A 16833-nucleotide genomic window follows, 5' to 3' on the forward strand; every position below is an offset into this window, starting at 1 on the left:
GAGGAGCGGCGGCGGGGAGGCGTGAAGGCCGGTAGCACCGGGCCGGACAGTCTTCCCGGGCTTGAAACAAGTTCAAGCTGAGTAACTGTGAGGGTAATCTGCAATTTTTGTTGGTGTTTTTCTATGAAAGGTGATTTAAAATCCGTCTGTACTGAAGTTTGCCTCTCCGGTTGAGCTGGAGAAGTGTGCTGTACTTAGTCTGTAAATAGTTCCTTTAAAAAACCAAACAGTTTCACCATATGTTCTTCCTTTCGTTCTGTATACTGAGCCTGTGAAAGGTTGGATTTTTGTGAGGTCTTCTTTTTCAACCTCCCTTTAAAGGAAAGTAATGGACAGCCTAAAAATTAACTCTCTTAATTCATTACATTGTTAGGGCAGGAGCACTGAATGGCCTGGAACAGGAGGGGAATATTTTTAAGCCTTAAAAGCGAAACGTCTAGTTAAATGTCAAATCTGCTAACGGTTGTAGTTAGTGTAGCCATATGTAACTGCTTGACTCTTCATTGTTATGGAGAAAAAAACCTCTCCCCCTTCCCAAAACCACCCTGAAGCTTAACTGAGTTTCTTCTGTGCCTTGTTATGTAGGTCAAGTTTCTCTCTCTTTTTTTTTTTTTTTTCCTCCAGCAGGAGGAAACTATTACAGTATTTTGATTTCTGCTAGAAACAATGCATGAAAGCATTATCAGCCCTTTGCCACTACTTGTTTGTCTTGGGGCAAAAGAAGCTGATGCAAATCTGTCAGCTTTGGGGGCAACTAAAAATATGTATTTTTAATTAGCAGCTTACTGGTTGCTCAACTATATGCTATGTTTGAAATTAATTAAATAGCATGCTGAACTCAATGCTGAATTGAGGATTATCCATTCCTTTTTATGCAAACCTGTTCTCTAAAAATGCAAATGTTGTTCCGACCAAGTACTTGCATATATTTTCATCCTGGGTCTAGAGCTTGTTGGTATTCCTCTGAAAGGTGCCAGAGCTCTAGCTTAAGTGAGCCTGTGACATGCGATGTTCACCTCCTGATACAGGAGGAGGAACAATTCCACTAGTGTACTCTTGTGGTTTGTGTGGGAATACTGGGTTTTGAATCACTGAAGCATTGCTTTATAAAGTTGTAAGGAATTTTTGAGAGGACAAAGTGAAATTTCATAATTGCATATATTAAATTTTAAATGTGTTAATTTAATGTCTGCCATTTTGCTGTGTAAAAAATTACCATATATTAGGAGAGAGGGAGGCAAACTAGATTCTTGGCTGAAATTCTGTTAGGCCTTTAAATTTTGACCCTATGTAACATTTTATTCTTTTGAGTACCAGAAGACTATTAAAGCTTAATAACATGACTTACAATGTGGAAACTTGTAAAGAGCTGAATTGTGCTGTGTGACACAGTTCAATTCTAAAACTATAAAAAATGTTCTTTTGTTTTATGTTTATTCAAAATTCCGTAGTAGGCTCTGATGTCCGTTTTAAAATGAGCAGTCTTTTACACAGCTCAAGAGTTGTAATGTCCTCATTTATCCTCCCAAATAAAGTTTAAAAACAATTTTATGGGCCTGGCCGTTCTCCCAGAAATTTTTTAAGTGAGAAGCGTATATTGTCTCTTTTGTAACTTTTTTACTTTTGCAGGTTACTGTTTAACCACTTAAGGGCAGGCCTTGTAGGTGAAGGTTAATAGCACTGGAAAAATTACCCGAGGAGCTTCGTGCTGCTCCACCATCATCATTTCATCTCAGTTCTTTCAGAGCTCCTTGCATTTCTGATGAAGAAATACTGTATCTGCCTTTGGTCTGCTAGCCTTATTCCTTTCCCTCTACTCCACCCTCTAAATAACCTGAACTGCGAATCCTGAAACAAACCTACTGAAGCTGGAGGTAGCCTCACTAGCTAGGAGGAGGATTTTGGGTGGTCAAACATGTTCTGACAAAGTTCCACAAGATAAATTACCTGCCACTTGATGACAATGAACAGGTTGTAACATCAAAGTTTTGAGAGATGAAGTAGGAAAGCACAAAGAGAAGATGAATACAGAAAGAAACTGCAGTAGAAGAGGTCAGATGTCATGAAAATAGTTTGCTCTGGGCTTTTTGTTTTGTCTTTTTCTTTATTTCAGATAAAATAATGGGATTCTCAATCTACATTCCTCACCTGAGGACACTTCCTAACAAATCCTACGCTTTTTTCCTATGTGCTTTTTTAAGTACCCTGATAGCTAGTTCTGTTCTAGCAGCAGTGCTGCAGAAGTTTCCAGCTTGTAGGTGTGATTTCTAACTGACATGATGTTGTAATAAAGTTATAAGAGTGTCAGCTCCTACTTAACCTGCAGACTATATATCTAATGTTTAATGTGTTGTCCATTAAAATAAAATTCTTGAATTCTTGGGTGTTTCTATCTCTTCTCCCTGTGAATATTCTTTAAAAGCTTTATTATTAACAGTGCATTTGCACTGTTTGGTTTGTTTCTCATTTTCTTGTTTTTTCAGTTATTCTGGGGAAATAAAAAAAAAAGGGCAGCTCAGCGGTATTAGTAGGTGCCTCACATGTAGGCAGAAAATGTGCTTAACAGGTCTTCCCCAGTGTGACTGTATTTATCTTGGACTTAGGTGTGCCATCAGTGTTCGCGTAGCTTCTTGGAGTTGAACCAAGTCTCTGGACTTGACATGGTTTGATAGTCAGAAAGCTGCGCTGGATGTAATGCACTGAGCCTTCACATGTGAAGTTGAATATCTGTAATGGAGACTTTTCCTGAACATGCTGAAGGAAAAACCTTTTCAGACACTTCTAGACTGTCTGGCTGCATTGTTCTCATTGGAACCAGAAGAAATGGAACTGTCTGGGTTCTTGTTTTGATACAGTATCACGTGGGTCTCCAAACCACTGCATTGTATCAGATCTATCCTATGCACGTGTTGTTGTATCTAGCAAATCTTTTCATCCTTCTAGAATCTGAGAAGGCATCTTAGCCAGTGCTGTCTCTGCACCAGGTCTTGCCACACTGAGATTGCTAGTGCATATAACAGGCTGCTGGTCTGCTTATCATCTGAATGAGAGACTAGCCTGGAAAATACTGTCTTGTTATTTGGATGTGTGAAGTAGTCTTCTGATGCTCTGCAACTCTCTTTCCATATTCCCACATAAATACTTTTCAAATTTTTCTTCCACTTTATAAGTTCGGAGGATCTGAGCTTTACTGGCTATGTCTGTGAGCAGAATGCTCTTAGCACACATGATGTAGTGTTTCCTTTTTAAATGGCTGAAACAAGGACTTCCCGCTGAAGGCCTCTTATTTGCTCCCAATAGTGCTGGTTTTTTGGCGTTTTTTTTGTGAAGTACTTTTAGGAACAGTAAAAGAAACAGTTGTGGTGTTCCCTTTTTGTCATCACTTTCTTCTGAGAGCATGATGAGTGAGGAGCAACAAGGCTGGCCTGCTCTCCTAGGACTAGATTCAGAAAGAGTCAGTATTTTGCTTTAGGTCATAGAGATTTGAATTAAGATAGTGAAGTCAAGAAAAGGTAAAAGATTTTTAACTCCAAAATTCTAAGCTTGGAATTGTGAGAACTAAGTTTTTGTTTTCTTAATGTATATAGCTAATAGATGGATATATTTCAGATTCTGTTAGAGGACAAAAGGCAGTATTTCCTTGCTAGTATTACATGGTTGAGTCTATGCTGTTCATACTCTGAAATAAAATTACAAAACTGTTTTCTTCTGCAATATTGAAAAGATGGTATATAGAAGATTGAGGGATGTTGTGGAACTTGGGACTATAACATATAGTGGAGTATGCTTAAATGCCTGTCTTGCAGTTCAGCCACATCATCTACTGTCTGATGAAATTCTTTTCAAATTGATGTCTTTAACAATAAAGCTTCTGCTTCCAGACGATGCTGTCTGCATAAGTGTATGCCTTTTCCATGGTGAGAAAGAGTATTGACCAAGTTTAAGTAATGTTGGTCATCCTACCTGTAAGATAACTGAGCCCTCTGATGAATTTCCACATTAATTAGGAGCTTTACAAAAGGGGTGAAGGTGGGGAGTTAGCTTCTGCAAACTTAAATAGCAAGCACCAGCGCTAACAAGCAAGACTGTTGTTAAATAGTTAATAACAGATGGCTGAACTTCTGATGCAAATGATCAGACAGAACAAGAGAAGTTCTCTGCATCCTGACCCAGAGACTCCTCACTGCTGCCATGGCAACTGACACTTTTTTTCTCTCTAGTTTTAGCAAAGTTTATGGAACTGAAGATGACTTGTTGGTTTTACGACTTTAAAATAAATTTTAAAAGGCAAAGCAGACCAGCTGGAGGAGGAGAAAACGTAAACTAAGAGAATGTGGATATGAATTCCTAGAGGCCTTGAGTATTTTAGTTCCTATAAGATCTTTCTAAAAGGCGTCTGAAGGACTGTATACTTTAAAATGCTTGGCAGTTAAAGCATTAGTTTAAATAAGAAAGCTTATGATCTGAGCGGATCTGAATCTGAATCCTTTTCATTTAACTTAACATGAAAATTACCTACTGCAACTAGGTAGGTTGCATTGCATAGCAATGCAAGGGGGAATAGCATTGCAAGGGGGAAAGGGAGAAGGAGGTAGGAAGCTCTGTGTATTTGGCCTGGGCATGGAACAGAGGAGCAAGGAAGAACCTGTAGTTCGTGGGGTGGATGTGGCCTTTCATCTGACTTGCACTTGCAGCCAGGCGTTTGTCCTCCTCGGTGGGAGCCAGGGGAATGTCACTGTAGGACACTGGAGGTCTGTAAGAAGGGCCACAGAGGGGGTTGAAACTGTTTGCCACTGGACAGGGTAGGACATTCTCTGCCCCTTTGGTTCAATTGTTAAAGAGTATTCTGGAGAAATACCGCTGCAGCCCTACTTTGTCTGTGCTCTTTTTGCTAAAGGTGCTTGCCTTTGGCTGCTGTGAGCAGGATGCTAGGACCCCAAGTGCTCTCTTTCTTATTTATATAGCAAAGTTACTCTACAGTTTCTGTACCTACTATAGTTAAATTCAAAATAGAAGGTTCAATATCGCTGTTTAGGGTAGGACACCTGAAGGAGTGTTGGTATAGACTAAACTTCATGGCACTGAAACTACTGGAGGGAAGTGCTTCTGAGGCAGATTTTGATCTGGTCCCCTGGGAAAGCCGTGAACAAGACCTGTATATATTACTGAATGCAAGTCGCTTCTCATAAAGCATAAACAACCCGTTGTAAGTCTATTTTATCAATGCTGTTAAGAACACGTAGTTTCTTCAGCTCTTGGTGTTTTTGTGAGGTACATCTATGCCTGTGGGTCTTACGCTACAACAGTGGCTTCTTTACAGAATGAAGGAAGTCCTTCATGTAGATGTGTACTAAGCCACTATATTCTCAAACTGTATTTCCAGAGTGTATCATATTGCTGTGTTTGATTGTCTAGATGGATCAAGGACTTCTTCAGCCTCCAGGTGTACAACTCAGTCATAGTATTACTTTTAAAGAGAAGGGAAGCAAATTCCTGGGATTCTTACCGGAAGATCATTATTTGTTATCTGTGATACAAATTAAGAGGCACATTCAGGTATCACGTTTTGCTGGGTATTATACAAGCATGGAACAAAAGACCATCCTCACCTCAGACCTTGTGCAAGTATCAAACATGAAATCAATGGCTTCCAACAGAGGGCTGTAAGGAAACAAAGGGATAATACTGATGAGAGAGATAAACTGTGCTCCCAGCGTACAGGCTAACAAGCCTTTATCACTGTAACAGAGAAGCTGGAAAGCAGAGTCATTTTGCAGCGTGTTCTTCCCGACTATAGGACAACACAGAGGGGAGGAAGTACAAGTGATTAAAGTAACCAGAGGCTAACTGGAAGTTTACTGCAATAGTGAGTGGGAGACAACAGGAATGGTGGTAAGCCATGGAAGATCTTGGAAGTTTAACAAAAAAAAAAGTAATTTGCTTGTTATGGAAGATGATGTTTTGAGAGGCAAAAAAGACAACAGGAAAATACGGTTTCCTGTTAGACACTGACCAGACGTACCTTCCTCACAAGGCTGGATGCTGGTGAGGCATAATCTTTTCTATGTCTTTTTCACACTCATTTTTGGTGATGAATTCCGTGAGAAATCCTGCGGGCACTGCCGGCACTTCCCTGAGCAGGCAGATAAGGCACTGCCATCTGCTAGCTGAAGCCCGTGTGGTATTCACGTGGGCTGTGCCCGGCCCAGAGGTCCCCACTGGCAGGGTGTGTTTCCAGCTTCATCACATCTTGGACTGTGAAGAATTTATCTCTGAGGAAAACCTTAGGAGTTCAGACCATGTTTTTCCATAGTCAAGAGTAAAATCAACTCACACTGAAAGCAATTCTCTAAATACTACTTCCTAGGGATCCAACCCAGCAGTAAGGGTGTAGTGAACTCAGTTTGCACATTCTTCTGGGGATAAAGAGGGCAGGTTGCTTGTTGTCTGGATTCCCATGCCAGATTCTGGTCCTTTCAAGATCAGCCGCTAATTCAGATGGTAAGAATGAAATGTTCTGTGCTAAAAATCTCTCAGATATGTTTTTTATTAGTTCTTGAAGATAAGTGATTGCAAAAACCATCTGTTTACAGTAATAGCCAATGTAGTCATATGTAAATTTAAAATCTTTTTGACTATATTCTTCTACACTTACTTCTTTGTTCTCTCTTAAAAAAAGATCCTCTTCCTCCAACAAAATTATGCATTGTTGTCACTTGATAGTAATGAAATTTGTTTTCTTTATTGATTTCTAACAGAAAATCTCTATAATCTTTTTGGTAACTGAAAGGGTTGACAAAACAAGTACGTCTGTCAGGCACTTGGATTCTGTAATGTTTGTGGGGTTTTCTTTTGTCTGATGCTCAACTTGAGCATTCACAATAACTTATTAAATCTATTAAACCTGACAAGTGGATGAATCCTTAATGTTGCCTGAACTATGCTAGTAGCTGACATGTAGCAGACAGTGACTTTTTGGCATTTCTGAGTTGAAGGCAGCTTGGAGCAATTTTCCCTGAAAGTCATTTTCACATCTTCCGATTTCAGTTTCATTGAATATTTACTTTGGACATTAATGGCTTTTCTGTTGGTCCCAAATTCAACATTTTTTTTTTTCCCCTGCTGTGTACTTTTGATTAAATATATATTTGCAAGTTATCAAGGAGGAAGTAAAGTTGGGTTTTATTTGTTTATCTGTCTTGCTTATGTCAGCTGTTTTTGTAGAGAATACAAAAGAGGCTGTGGAGGGCCTTGAGTTTTGACTGGATAAAAACTGTTGTTCTTCATACGCTGCTCGTGTACACTATTTTTAGTGTAGTGTTTTGTTTTTCCTAATAATTTATTGCTCTGTCTCTTGATTCATAGGTCACCTGATTTTAGAGCATGCAAACGTAGAGGTTGGATCCTTTACTATTCTATAAACTGGTAGTTTATCTCGAGGAGCAGGATGCTGTTGCTGCTGGTGAGATTGGTTTGGAAGTGGTCGTGGAGGGGTGAGCCCTGTTCCTTCGGTTCTCTGGAAAGTATGTTCTAAGAATACACAGTACAGGGTGTTACAAAACACACGTGCAACCAATAAACTTGGAGCGGAGGCCAGGGATGATGGGTGACTCGAGGTCAGTGCTGTGCAGGGAGACTTTTGCCTGCTGGCCCTCACCGTGCCTGTCTTCGCTCTGTGCCAGCAACGGCACAGTCATCCATGAACTCACTTTTTCCCTTGAGAAGGGAGAATTGTTTTGAACAGATACGTTACGAATACACCACTATTATTCTTGCTCTAGTAGTGTTAATTTTGGCACTTCGGACGAGTGTCTTGCATCTAGGATTGTCATAAACTTGTTCTGTTCCACGAGGTGCCCAGTGGCTGGATGTTTCTGGTAGCCTTCAAAGCTGCAATGCAAGCCTGGCAGGATGGTTGAATACAGGGGAGAGGGAAAGCAGACACTTAAATTTTGTAAGCAAAACATATGTTGTTTGAAATTTCGGTGTTCAAGTGGGCCCAGTTTTTAAAAGGTACTTTCCAAGATGTTATATGTGTGGAGGGAAAACCTAACAAGGTCTGAATGCTCCAGAGTTCCATTAGTCTGATTGTTTTTTTAAAACCTTAAAGTAAATCTGAACTGTAACAAGATAAATGTCACTCAGCTAGATCCTGGCGATTCTTCAAATTGCATGAAAACAAAGAGGAACAAAAACCTGTATCCATCAAGCTATTCTGTACTTGCATAGATGAATTAGGTCTAGACACGTAAAATGACTATTCTGATGGTTTGGCTTGAACTAAAAGTTCATTACTGCCCAGGCAGCTGCAGATTTTTAATTCCTGGCCCATGAAGTCTTTTCAGCCATGTGGAAAACTGCACAGACTGTCATCTTCTCTAGCATTTAAAAATAAAGCAAATTAACTTTCACCTGTCTGGATATCGGGTTAACTGAAACAGGGATATCAGCTGACCTGGGTAACAGTGCTGGCATTCTCAGGGCTTTCTTTTCATTCATAACATTATAGTTTCTATAGGTTCCTCTAAGACAACAGAATATTTGAAATTGAGTGTTGTGCACCCGTGAGGGAGAGGGGTTGCTTTTTGGGTGAGTGCAGGGCTTATCGCTGCACTGCTGAGTTGCTGATAGCACCTCTTTTGCACTCTTACCAAATTTGTAATGCTAGTAACGAAACCAAAACTTTTTGAAAATGTGACACATCTAGATGATGATCAAAATCCTTGCCCCTGAAGAAATGATGTACTAATCATGTACGTGGGAGGCCTCAGTTAGTTTTTTTTTTTAATAGCCTTTTAATAAAGTAGACTACTTTCACTGAAAAGTGGACTAGGTCATAGATGTTTTTTTCCCCAAAACATCTAGACTTATACCCACTCCCATCCCACAGCCTTTTCTGGCTTACTGTTGTTTTGGGTTTTTTTGTTACCACAGTAAAACTGAGAAATTGCAATATCTATTAAAAATAGATACTGATAGGTAGCTTTGAGGAGATTTTCAACATACAAGACATTCCTCAGTAGTCTTCACAAACAGTCATCTTATCTTCCTGTACATTGAAAAAACATACTTTTCGATAGATTAAAAGCAGAGATGAATTACCAGGGATGTCTGATTTGTGCAAGTTTAAATTAGCTTATTAAAGTCAGTAGTTCCTGACTTCAGAGTCTGAAGATCATGGCTATCAAAAACCATCAGTTGGGCTTGTTGGCACGTGACTGTAGCGTGAAGATGAGAATGTTTGGCTACTGGTTGTTGAAAGTTTTCAGACTGTGTGGAAGGCTGAGTGCTTTAGTACTTACAAAACTTCACTTGCTTTGACAACAATATTACGTTGAAGGCTGAGTGCTTAGCGAAGGGTTTCCATAATGTGCGATCCCATAAGTCAACATGGTAGTTTTTTCAGGGGGTTTCCCTGACTCCAGCAGCTGTGGCATCCCTGCTGATTCCACCCAAAAATGAGTCAGTGCTTTCACATTGCACTTTTCAAATTCACTCTGGTTTATTTTCAAGAGGTCTGACTATGGTCTGAAGCAAATGGCACGAAGTAACCGTTCTTTTTCTTCCAATGATCTTAGGGAAGAAGAATACCAGTTTGTGTCTGGTGATCATAAACCGAAGTGGAACCTGTACTCACACAGAGCATAGCAGGCCTTCCTCAGCAGAAGTTCTGTGTGCTCCCATTACGGTTTTGTTCAGGCCCTTAATGACTCTTCCAGATAATTCACTCAAAATCTTCTTGAGAGCTGAAGGCTACTTTACGTTCCTTCTCATAAAAGAAGTGTTATTTTATTGGTATTAATAGGAAAATAAGCACAAGAACACTTGAAAGTATATTGTCAAAGTTTCTAAGCACAATAAATATTTAAGGTGATGAGATAAAGCATGAAATACCCCAAAGAGATTAATTTTTAGTGTTAGTGGGGAAATTTTAAAAAGCAGCATTTTTTAGCACGTGTAACCCTACATCACTATGGATCCTGTTCCCAAAGATACTTGCGTATATTGTGAAGATGATAAGCTACAGAGGAATAAACTGAGTAACGCTTGAGCAAAAATCCGGTCAGCACAAGATGCAAACATGTTGTGTTTTAAGTAGAGGGCTGCTCTCTCTGGCAGAAAATACTGGTATTTTCCAGCATTGAAAATACCTACTGTAGGATTTTTAAACAGTTCCATGTTGTTTTCCAGTAACATCTGAGAGTGATTTATTATCACAAATTACTGCTTTCCATCTCTAAACCAATCTCTGTATAAAATATTGCAGAAGTCTGCAAATAGTTGAATCTTTGTCATGCTGGATTGTTAAACAAATTAAAGAGGAAACTTATGTCTGTCGTCCTGAATTGTATTGTGTTTAAGGCCTCAAATAAAATTTCTGGCATGCATTTTTATTTATGTATTATAAAAATGCTATCACAGCTGGAATTTAATGCATAGCTGCTGTCAACCTGTTTAATGGGAGGGATGTCTTGGCTTCCAAATGGAGTTAGACCTCCCAGTACTCAATTGCTGCGACTGTCATATGGATGATAAGCCTTCAGAACGAGATGAGGCTTAGCTTAGCCAAATACATGTGCTTTTTCATTGTTATTTCATGTTGGACTTCCTTTGAAAAGAAAGCAACAGCTATGGAGCCACTGCAGTATGATATTTACAGCTAACATAAAGTTGAGTAAGTCGATGAAAGCCTTGAGTCTGTATGTCTTCAGCCATGTAGTTACTGCTAAGCTGGTTTTTGAATTAGGGAGTAACAACAGTGAAGATGGTCATCAGCCGTCATCATCCTCATCTCCAAACACAGTTCCCTTGGCTGGGGAAAGATGATGAAAGACGAAAGTGTCATCAACATCAGTGAAGGAAGCATGAAAAAAATTGATTGAATATATATCTAGAAATCTTATACTGGAAAATCTGTATTTTAATATAAAAGCACTTAGTTGTTTTTCCAGAAAGCACCTTAGGAAGAAATTTTCACATATTCTGTTAGCTTAAGTGTGCTCTGTTTTCTGTTCTAGGGTGACACACGGCTCCTTCAGCTCCCCAAATCAAGCATGTTGGATGCGGTTTCACATTATGGTGGCAGTGACTGTGAAGCTAGCCTAGGTCTGATCTCCACATTGCCCTTGCTTCCTCCTGTGAACTAGGGTGGGATTTAAAACAAGAGCATTTCAGTAATTTATTTTCAATATAATTCTGCAAGATTTGTATCAGCATATTTATGAGGGTGGTAAATTACAGTAATGATGGTGAGAGAGAAGGCTAGATATAAACCCTTTATTCCCTTCCAGTTACAGCTGAGTGTCTATTCTATACTTAGTGCCATGTACTTATTCTAAAAGAGATGTTTTCTCCTAATTGTTTTCTTTTATGAACTAACAGAAATATCTGAAAAAATTCTTGAGTTGCAGGATTAGAAATCCTATTGCTTTGTCAGATTTTTTAAGGTTTTTTTTGTTCAGGTAGGTTTATCGAGTCACGCAGTTTGTTCTAACATAATCTAATTTAGGCAGAGCATCAGCTAATCAAGGGAAAAATGTAAAAAGCTAGAGAAGAATGAATGGAAAGCTCAGAAATTACTTAGTCTGCTCTTGGTGGGTGTGTTTGTTTCATTATAATATAACTTCAGAGTTTTTTGTGTAGTCACATTTAACAAAATCACAATCTAGGCAACTATAATATACAGGAAAACACAAATTGATGTGTGCTTAAGTAAGGGCATTAGCTGAGACAAGTCCTCTTTGCTTTCAGTACCTGTCCGATTATAGCATGTCGGTACAAGTAGCATCTTTTGTAACCTGTTCTGTAGACTAGTAAGTTTAGGGATCAGCAAAAAGCATATGTTCTGTTCACCCAACTGGCTTATATTTAAAATGCTAAACATTTCAGCAGCACTGAAAACTTTACAGCTTTACACTGACATTTCAGCACTTATTTACCCATGTCAGGATACAGTGGAACAACTGTATTTTAGATATGAGTCCCCTTGCAACTTTTAGTGAACTGAGGTTTGAAACGAGCCTCAAGCTTCACATTTTCAGGTATTGCTTTCCTTCTACTAAATACAGACGATGAAATCATAATAATTGACCTACTTTACAATTTGTGATTTCCTTGTTGACCAAGAAACAATTCAGCTTACATCACTTGTTCTTAAGTATTCCTTTTCTTTGTCCAGTTAAGAGAAAATAAAACCAGTTTCCCTGATCAAAATGCAAATACTGGATCTAGAATTTGGTTTAATGCCAAAAAATCAAAAGAAGCAGGTTAAACTGTTGTTGCTTAGGTAAAAATAGAAAGCTACAGTTGGAAGAAGAGAAGTGACTCAGTAAGCAGTATGGTGATGGCAAAATAGGATGTCAGCCAAAACGCAGGAAGCGAGATGGGAACACCCAGATCAGTTTAACAGTCTGCGTTTTACACTCTCAAAGAGCAATAGTTTCTGAGATTACTGCAGGAAATTTAAGCTTTAAATGAATTTAACTGGATTTTATTTCTGTACTCATTAAGCTGTTTGAAACTAAGTTTTAGTAAAATGTGAATTGTACAGTTTTTTTTTTTAGCCCAATTTTAAGACCAGTCTCTTTTTGGTAACTTTATTGTAAAGTTGCCTCAAGATTAGCTCTGGATGCTGTGAGAGAGGCATCCAGCAGACGCGTGCGGTAGATCAGCAGTGATACGCACATACCAGGGGAGTTACCGCAGCACGGCAGTCTGGAGTGGAGCTGATGGCACTGATTGGTACTGATTGATTTTGATTGCTCTGGAGCTCCAGCGTAACTTCATCAGCTGCCATGTAGCTGTGTCTTGATTTTTAACCCACCCCTGCCCTTACTTATAAGATGATGTGCTTTGTTTTGTTTTTCTAATTATAAACCGGCATAACAACACAAAAGCAGGTGGACTTCTTCCTATTCTCCTACACAAAACGAAGTAGATCCAGCAATTTTTTACAGCTTATACTCTATTTTCTTTGAATAGCAAGTATGCATCAATCCTAATGTAAAATTCCTATGCTGCCATTTCCTGCCTACAGCTGAACTGCTTTGATAATCGGGTAGTGGCTCAGTTTGGTACCCTGGAAAACGTAAGGAGACAGCAAGAGTAAGATGATGTACTGTGCTGCTCTCCTCATGTTTTCATAATGGCTGTCCCCGAGCTCAAAGATCTTGAGCCCTAAGAATCTAAGACAGGAGTCAATGTGGGGAGGAAAAAAAAAAAAAATCTGTATAGCAGTATTCCTAAGATAAGGTGAGTAACCAGTTCATTGCATTTGCTTAAATTTAAGTAAACTTAACTAATAGCTTGTTTCTCGAAGCAAGTAGACCATCTCATGACTTTTAACTCTTGATAGCTTAAATTGTACTTAAACTCTTAATATTGCAAGGCTTTTGAAGCGTGTGACTTCAGATATAATTACGGGTTTGTAATATGCAGACACAACATGACTGCTCATTCAGAGAATCATGAATTTGGGGGGTTCAAGGGCAACTTTCTTTTGAAGTGAAGCACAACGTGGAATTAGTTAACTGAAGCATCCGTAGGTGTTTCTAATTCCAGAAGAGAAGCTGTTAGTCAAATGTTTACATTGTGTTTCATTTCCTTTACAGTAGTTTCTTGAATCCCTGCCTTACTCTTAAAATACGGAACTACCTTTAACCTACTTCTTGGAATAGCAAGATAATAAAACTTATTCAGAGTTGACTGTTTTGGGGGAAGGGCCAGAGAGCTTTTGCTGTAATTTTTTAAATGCAGAGCGATGCCTTTGCGCGGAGGTGATGGGTTCTGAACGCTGACAGTGCAGCCACTTTTTCTCCAGTGTACCTGACTCTCCTGCCACAGGACTCTTAGACTGAAGTGTCTCCTTACAGACTGCCTGTACTAAAACTACAAAAAAAAAGATCCAAGTAGTTAAGCAATATTTTTAGTCTTTCAAAAAAATTGTAGCACATGAAGGAAGCAGAGAGCAGAGGTGGGCAACCCTGCACAGTGCCCGCTGGACAGCTGGGCTAGGGCAGGAGCAGGGCTTGCGTCAGCTGGGAATCCAAACAGCCTACGCCGTATTTTGTTTAGTGTTTTGCTTACTGGGTTTCAACTTTCTAAGAAGTGAAATGGAAATCTGATTACTTTAAATTGGTGGCCTTCAAAATCCATTATGGATGCCTAAAGATTTTCTAGAGAAGGTCTGGACTGTTATAGAGCATATTTAAAGGCAATTGTTAGTTGTTTCATGGACTCTCTAAGAAAGTAGCCGTCCAAATCAGTGGAGGTCAGGAGTAATGGATACTTCAAGTTGAACAAATCTGTCTTTCTTTGAAGAAAGGCACTTTACCAAAATGAGCTCTCCTCCTGAGAAGAGGAGGACAAGCTTGGCAGGTATTTGTGGTTTCCAGTGCAGTATGAAAGGTGCTAGGACAATAAAATAAGCATGGACTAAGAGAGCTTACAGTTGCAGCACTGCCTGGTTGTGACAGAAGGAGGGCACGGGGCAGGAGGAGCTCTGCTGGGGCCCTTCACTGCCTCGCTGTCCCCGGGCAGGACAGGGCAGCAGCTTGCAGATGTATCTTCTGGTGGCCCCTGGAGCGCAATGGGTTACATGATACCGAATGTCTTTGTTTCCTGTCTAAGCCTAGAAAATAGATTAAATGCTCTTCTAATACACACACTTCAGGAAAACGTTTTCTGTAATTACTACAGAAAATGCTGCAATAGGAAAGGGAAGGGAGTTGGTCCACACAAGTGTGACCTAGTTGGGAAACGAGTCAGCTGGGCACAACTGGATTAGCTGAAGTTTTGGGAGAGTCCTTGTGGACTCTCCAGCTACGTGGATTTGTGACTCACTAGCACCACATACCTAACTTCCATAGATGTTTTAGGATGTGATCCAATTTAACTTGCGGGAGGGTGTGCGGGGTTTTGAGTTCTTATTCTTTATTCCAATGCTCCAGTGAGTGTGCGCATGTGTGTAGTGGACGAGGGAGGACAAGAATTTGGAGACTCTTTATGACATCTCTGCTTAAATGGGCTTTTCTGTTTGTCCAGAAGATGTAGAAAATCAGTCTTTGTTGAGGAAGACAAAATGGTGTGCCTCCAGGTTTCAGTTCTCCAGTGTTGTATGTTTTGGTTTATGTGTAGTAGTCTAAATTTATATTTTTCTCTTTTTCCCTCCCAAAGTAGTCTGACATCTGCTGTTATCTCTTGTGACCACCTGGTCAATAAACTTTAGTTTCAATGTATTGATTAAAGGGCTGTAGTGCCTTGTTACTTTAATTCCTATGTACTTGTGTCAACTAACTGGATTTTTTTGCTATTTGAAGGGGAATAAAACCCAGACGCTGCTGGGATGCATATTTTATGCTACATACTTGCATGTTCCGTTGCTAGAGATGAAGCAGAATAATAATCATATTTGTATAGTCAGATTATAGGATTGAGGTTATTCTATGCACAATATATGATCTGTGTCTTAAACAGGGCTGATTCATACACAAAAGTAAACAGTTACAGCGCACACAGAGTAAGACTTTTTTTAACTAAACACTGAGTTTGCTGTTTCTATAAATGTCTTTCCACCCTTGTCCTCAATTACATCAACTTGCATCATCTGTGTCTGTTGTATAGGAACAATTACTAGGCTTCTCAATATTTATAGGGTTTTTTCCTTTATGAAAACTCTTAGAAGTTGCTAAATGATACAGAAATCTAGTGGAGCTAAAAAAAGTCAATATGCCATGTGAACTTTGTAAGAAAACATATTTCTCAATATCCATTGCTATTCATGCTTTAAATTTTTTTTTTTTTAAAAGTCCATATCAAACACCTGGTTTGTTACATTGCTGACATAATTTTGAAGTGTTGGCCCTGTCTTTACAATACTGTTATGAAACAGTAGCATTTCCTGGTTCAATACTTGCTGTTTATCATCCTTTAACGAGGTGCAGTTTTTATTTTTAAACAACATCATGTTTTTGTAACTGCAGCCAATACAAATATGTCTCTCTAGCTAGCTGGGTCTCCTCTTCCATCCTTAAGGCAAGACACTGGTTGCTTCTGATATAATAGGTCCGATACAGGAACAGAGGCACTATTTGCAAATTGAACTTAAAAGTAAGTTTTATCTATTTACATAAAGTAATATCGTGTATGTATTCTGAATCTTGAGTAATAATTATTTCAGACTGGTTTACCTTGCTTTATTTGCTAGATCTTGCTTATTTACTAGATTCACTGGATCTTGCATTTGGACATGCTTAAACTGTTTATGGCTTGTTTTGTCAATTTGTGATATATATCTGTGAAGACACTGAGCATTTTAAGTATAGAATATAAGCTTTGGTATCAGATTTTTTTAATGCAAAAAGGGGGTGGGCTTTTTACCTGAATCTAACCAGCTCAGCAGAAGCACTCAGGCCATAGGATTTATCTATTAATTTGTGTCAAGTCTGGAAGCTTTTGATCAAATATGGATTCTTTCTAAAAAAGAGAGCCAAATAATAGAAGGTCTACTGCTTCACATGGTAAGCTGCTAATGTTAATTAAAGGGCATGTCTATTTTACTGTTACTTGCCATTTAAAATTCTCTAGCGTAAATTTTCAGGTATCATATCTTACTGTGCATGTTTCTGTTACAGTAAGAAGGTGTTTGAGACAGGATTTGTCTGCATAAGTACGTGCAGATCTTGATCAAGCTCTTTAATTTTTTTTCTTTAAAACCATAGATGTTTTTACGTATTTTAACTAAACAGAATTCCTCTTACACATTTTCTTAAGGATGAATTCCCCTTCTGTTTAGTCTGCTAAGCATGAGGCAATTCTTGTTTAAATTAATATAAT

The 16833-nt window shown here is 38.9% G+C and overlaps 1 protein-coding gene across 1 annotated transcript in view; it reads left to right on the forward strand.

The window, feature by feature from the left end:
* The first annotated feature begins 1979 nt into the window (after nt 1-1979).
* FAM214A (family with sequence similarity 214, member A) overlaps nt 1980-16833 on the forward strand; it is a 34519-nt gene continuing 19665 nt past the window's right edge. The window contains exon 1 of the mRNA XM_009585449.1: nt 1980-2052. Coding sequence (XP_009583744.1) covers nt 2022-2052 — 31 coding nt within the window. The 5' untranslated portion in view covers nt 1980-2021. The remainder of the gene's footprint in view (nt 2053-16833) is intronic.

This window comes from Fulmarus glacialis, unplaced genomic scaffold (assembly GCF_000690835.1).
Source record: "Fulmarus glacialis isolate BGI_N327 unplaced genomic scaffold, ASM69083v1 scaffold42590, whole genome shotgun sequence".
Taxonomy (NCBI): domain Eukaryota; kingdom Metazoa; phylum Chordata; class Aves; order Procellariiformes; family Procellariidae; genus Fulmarus; species Fulmarus glacialis.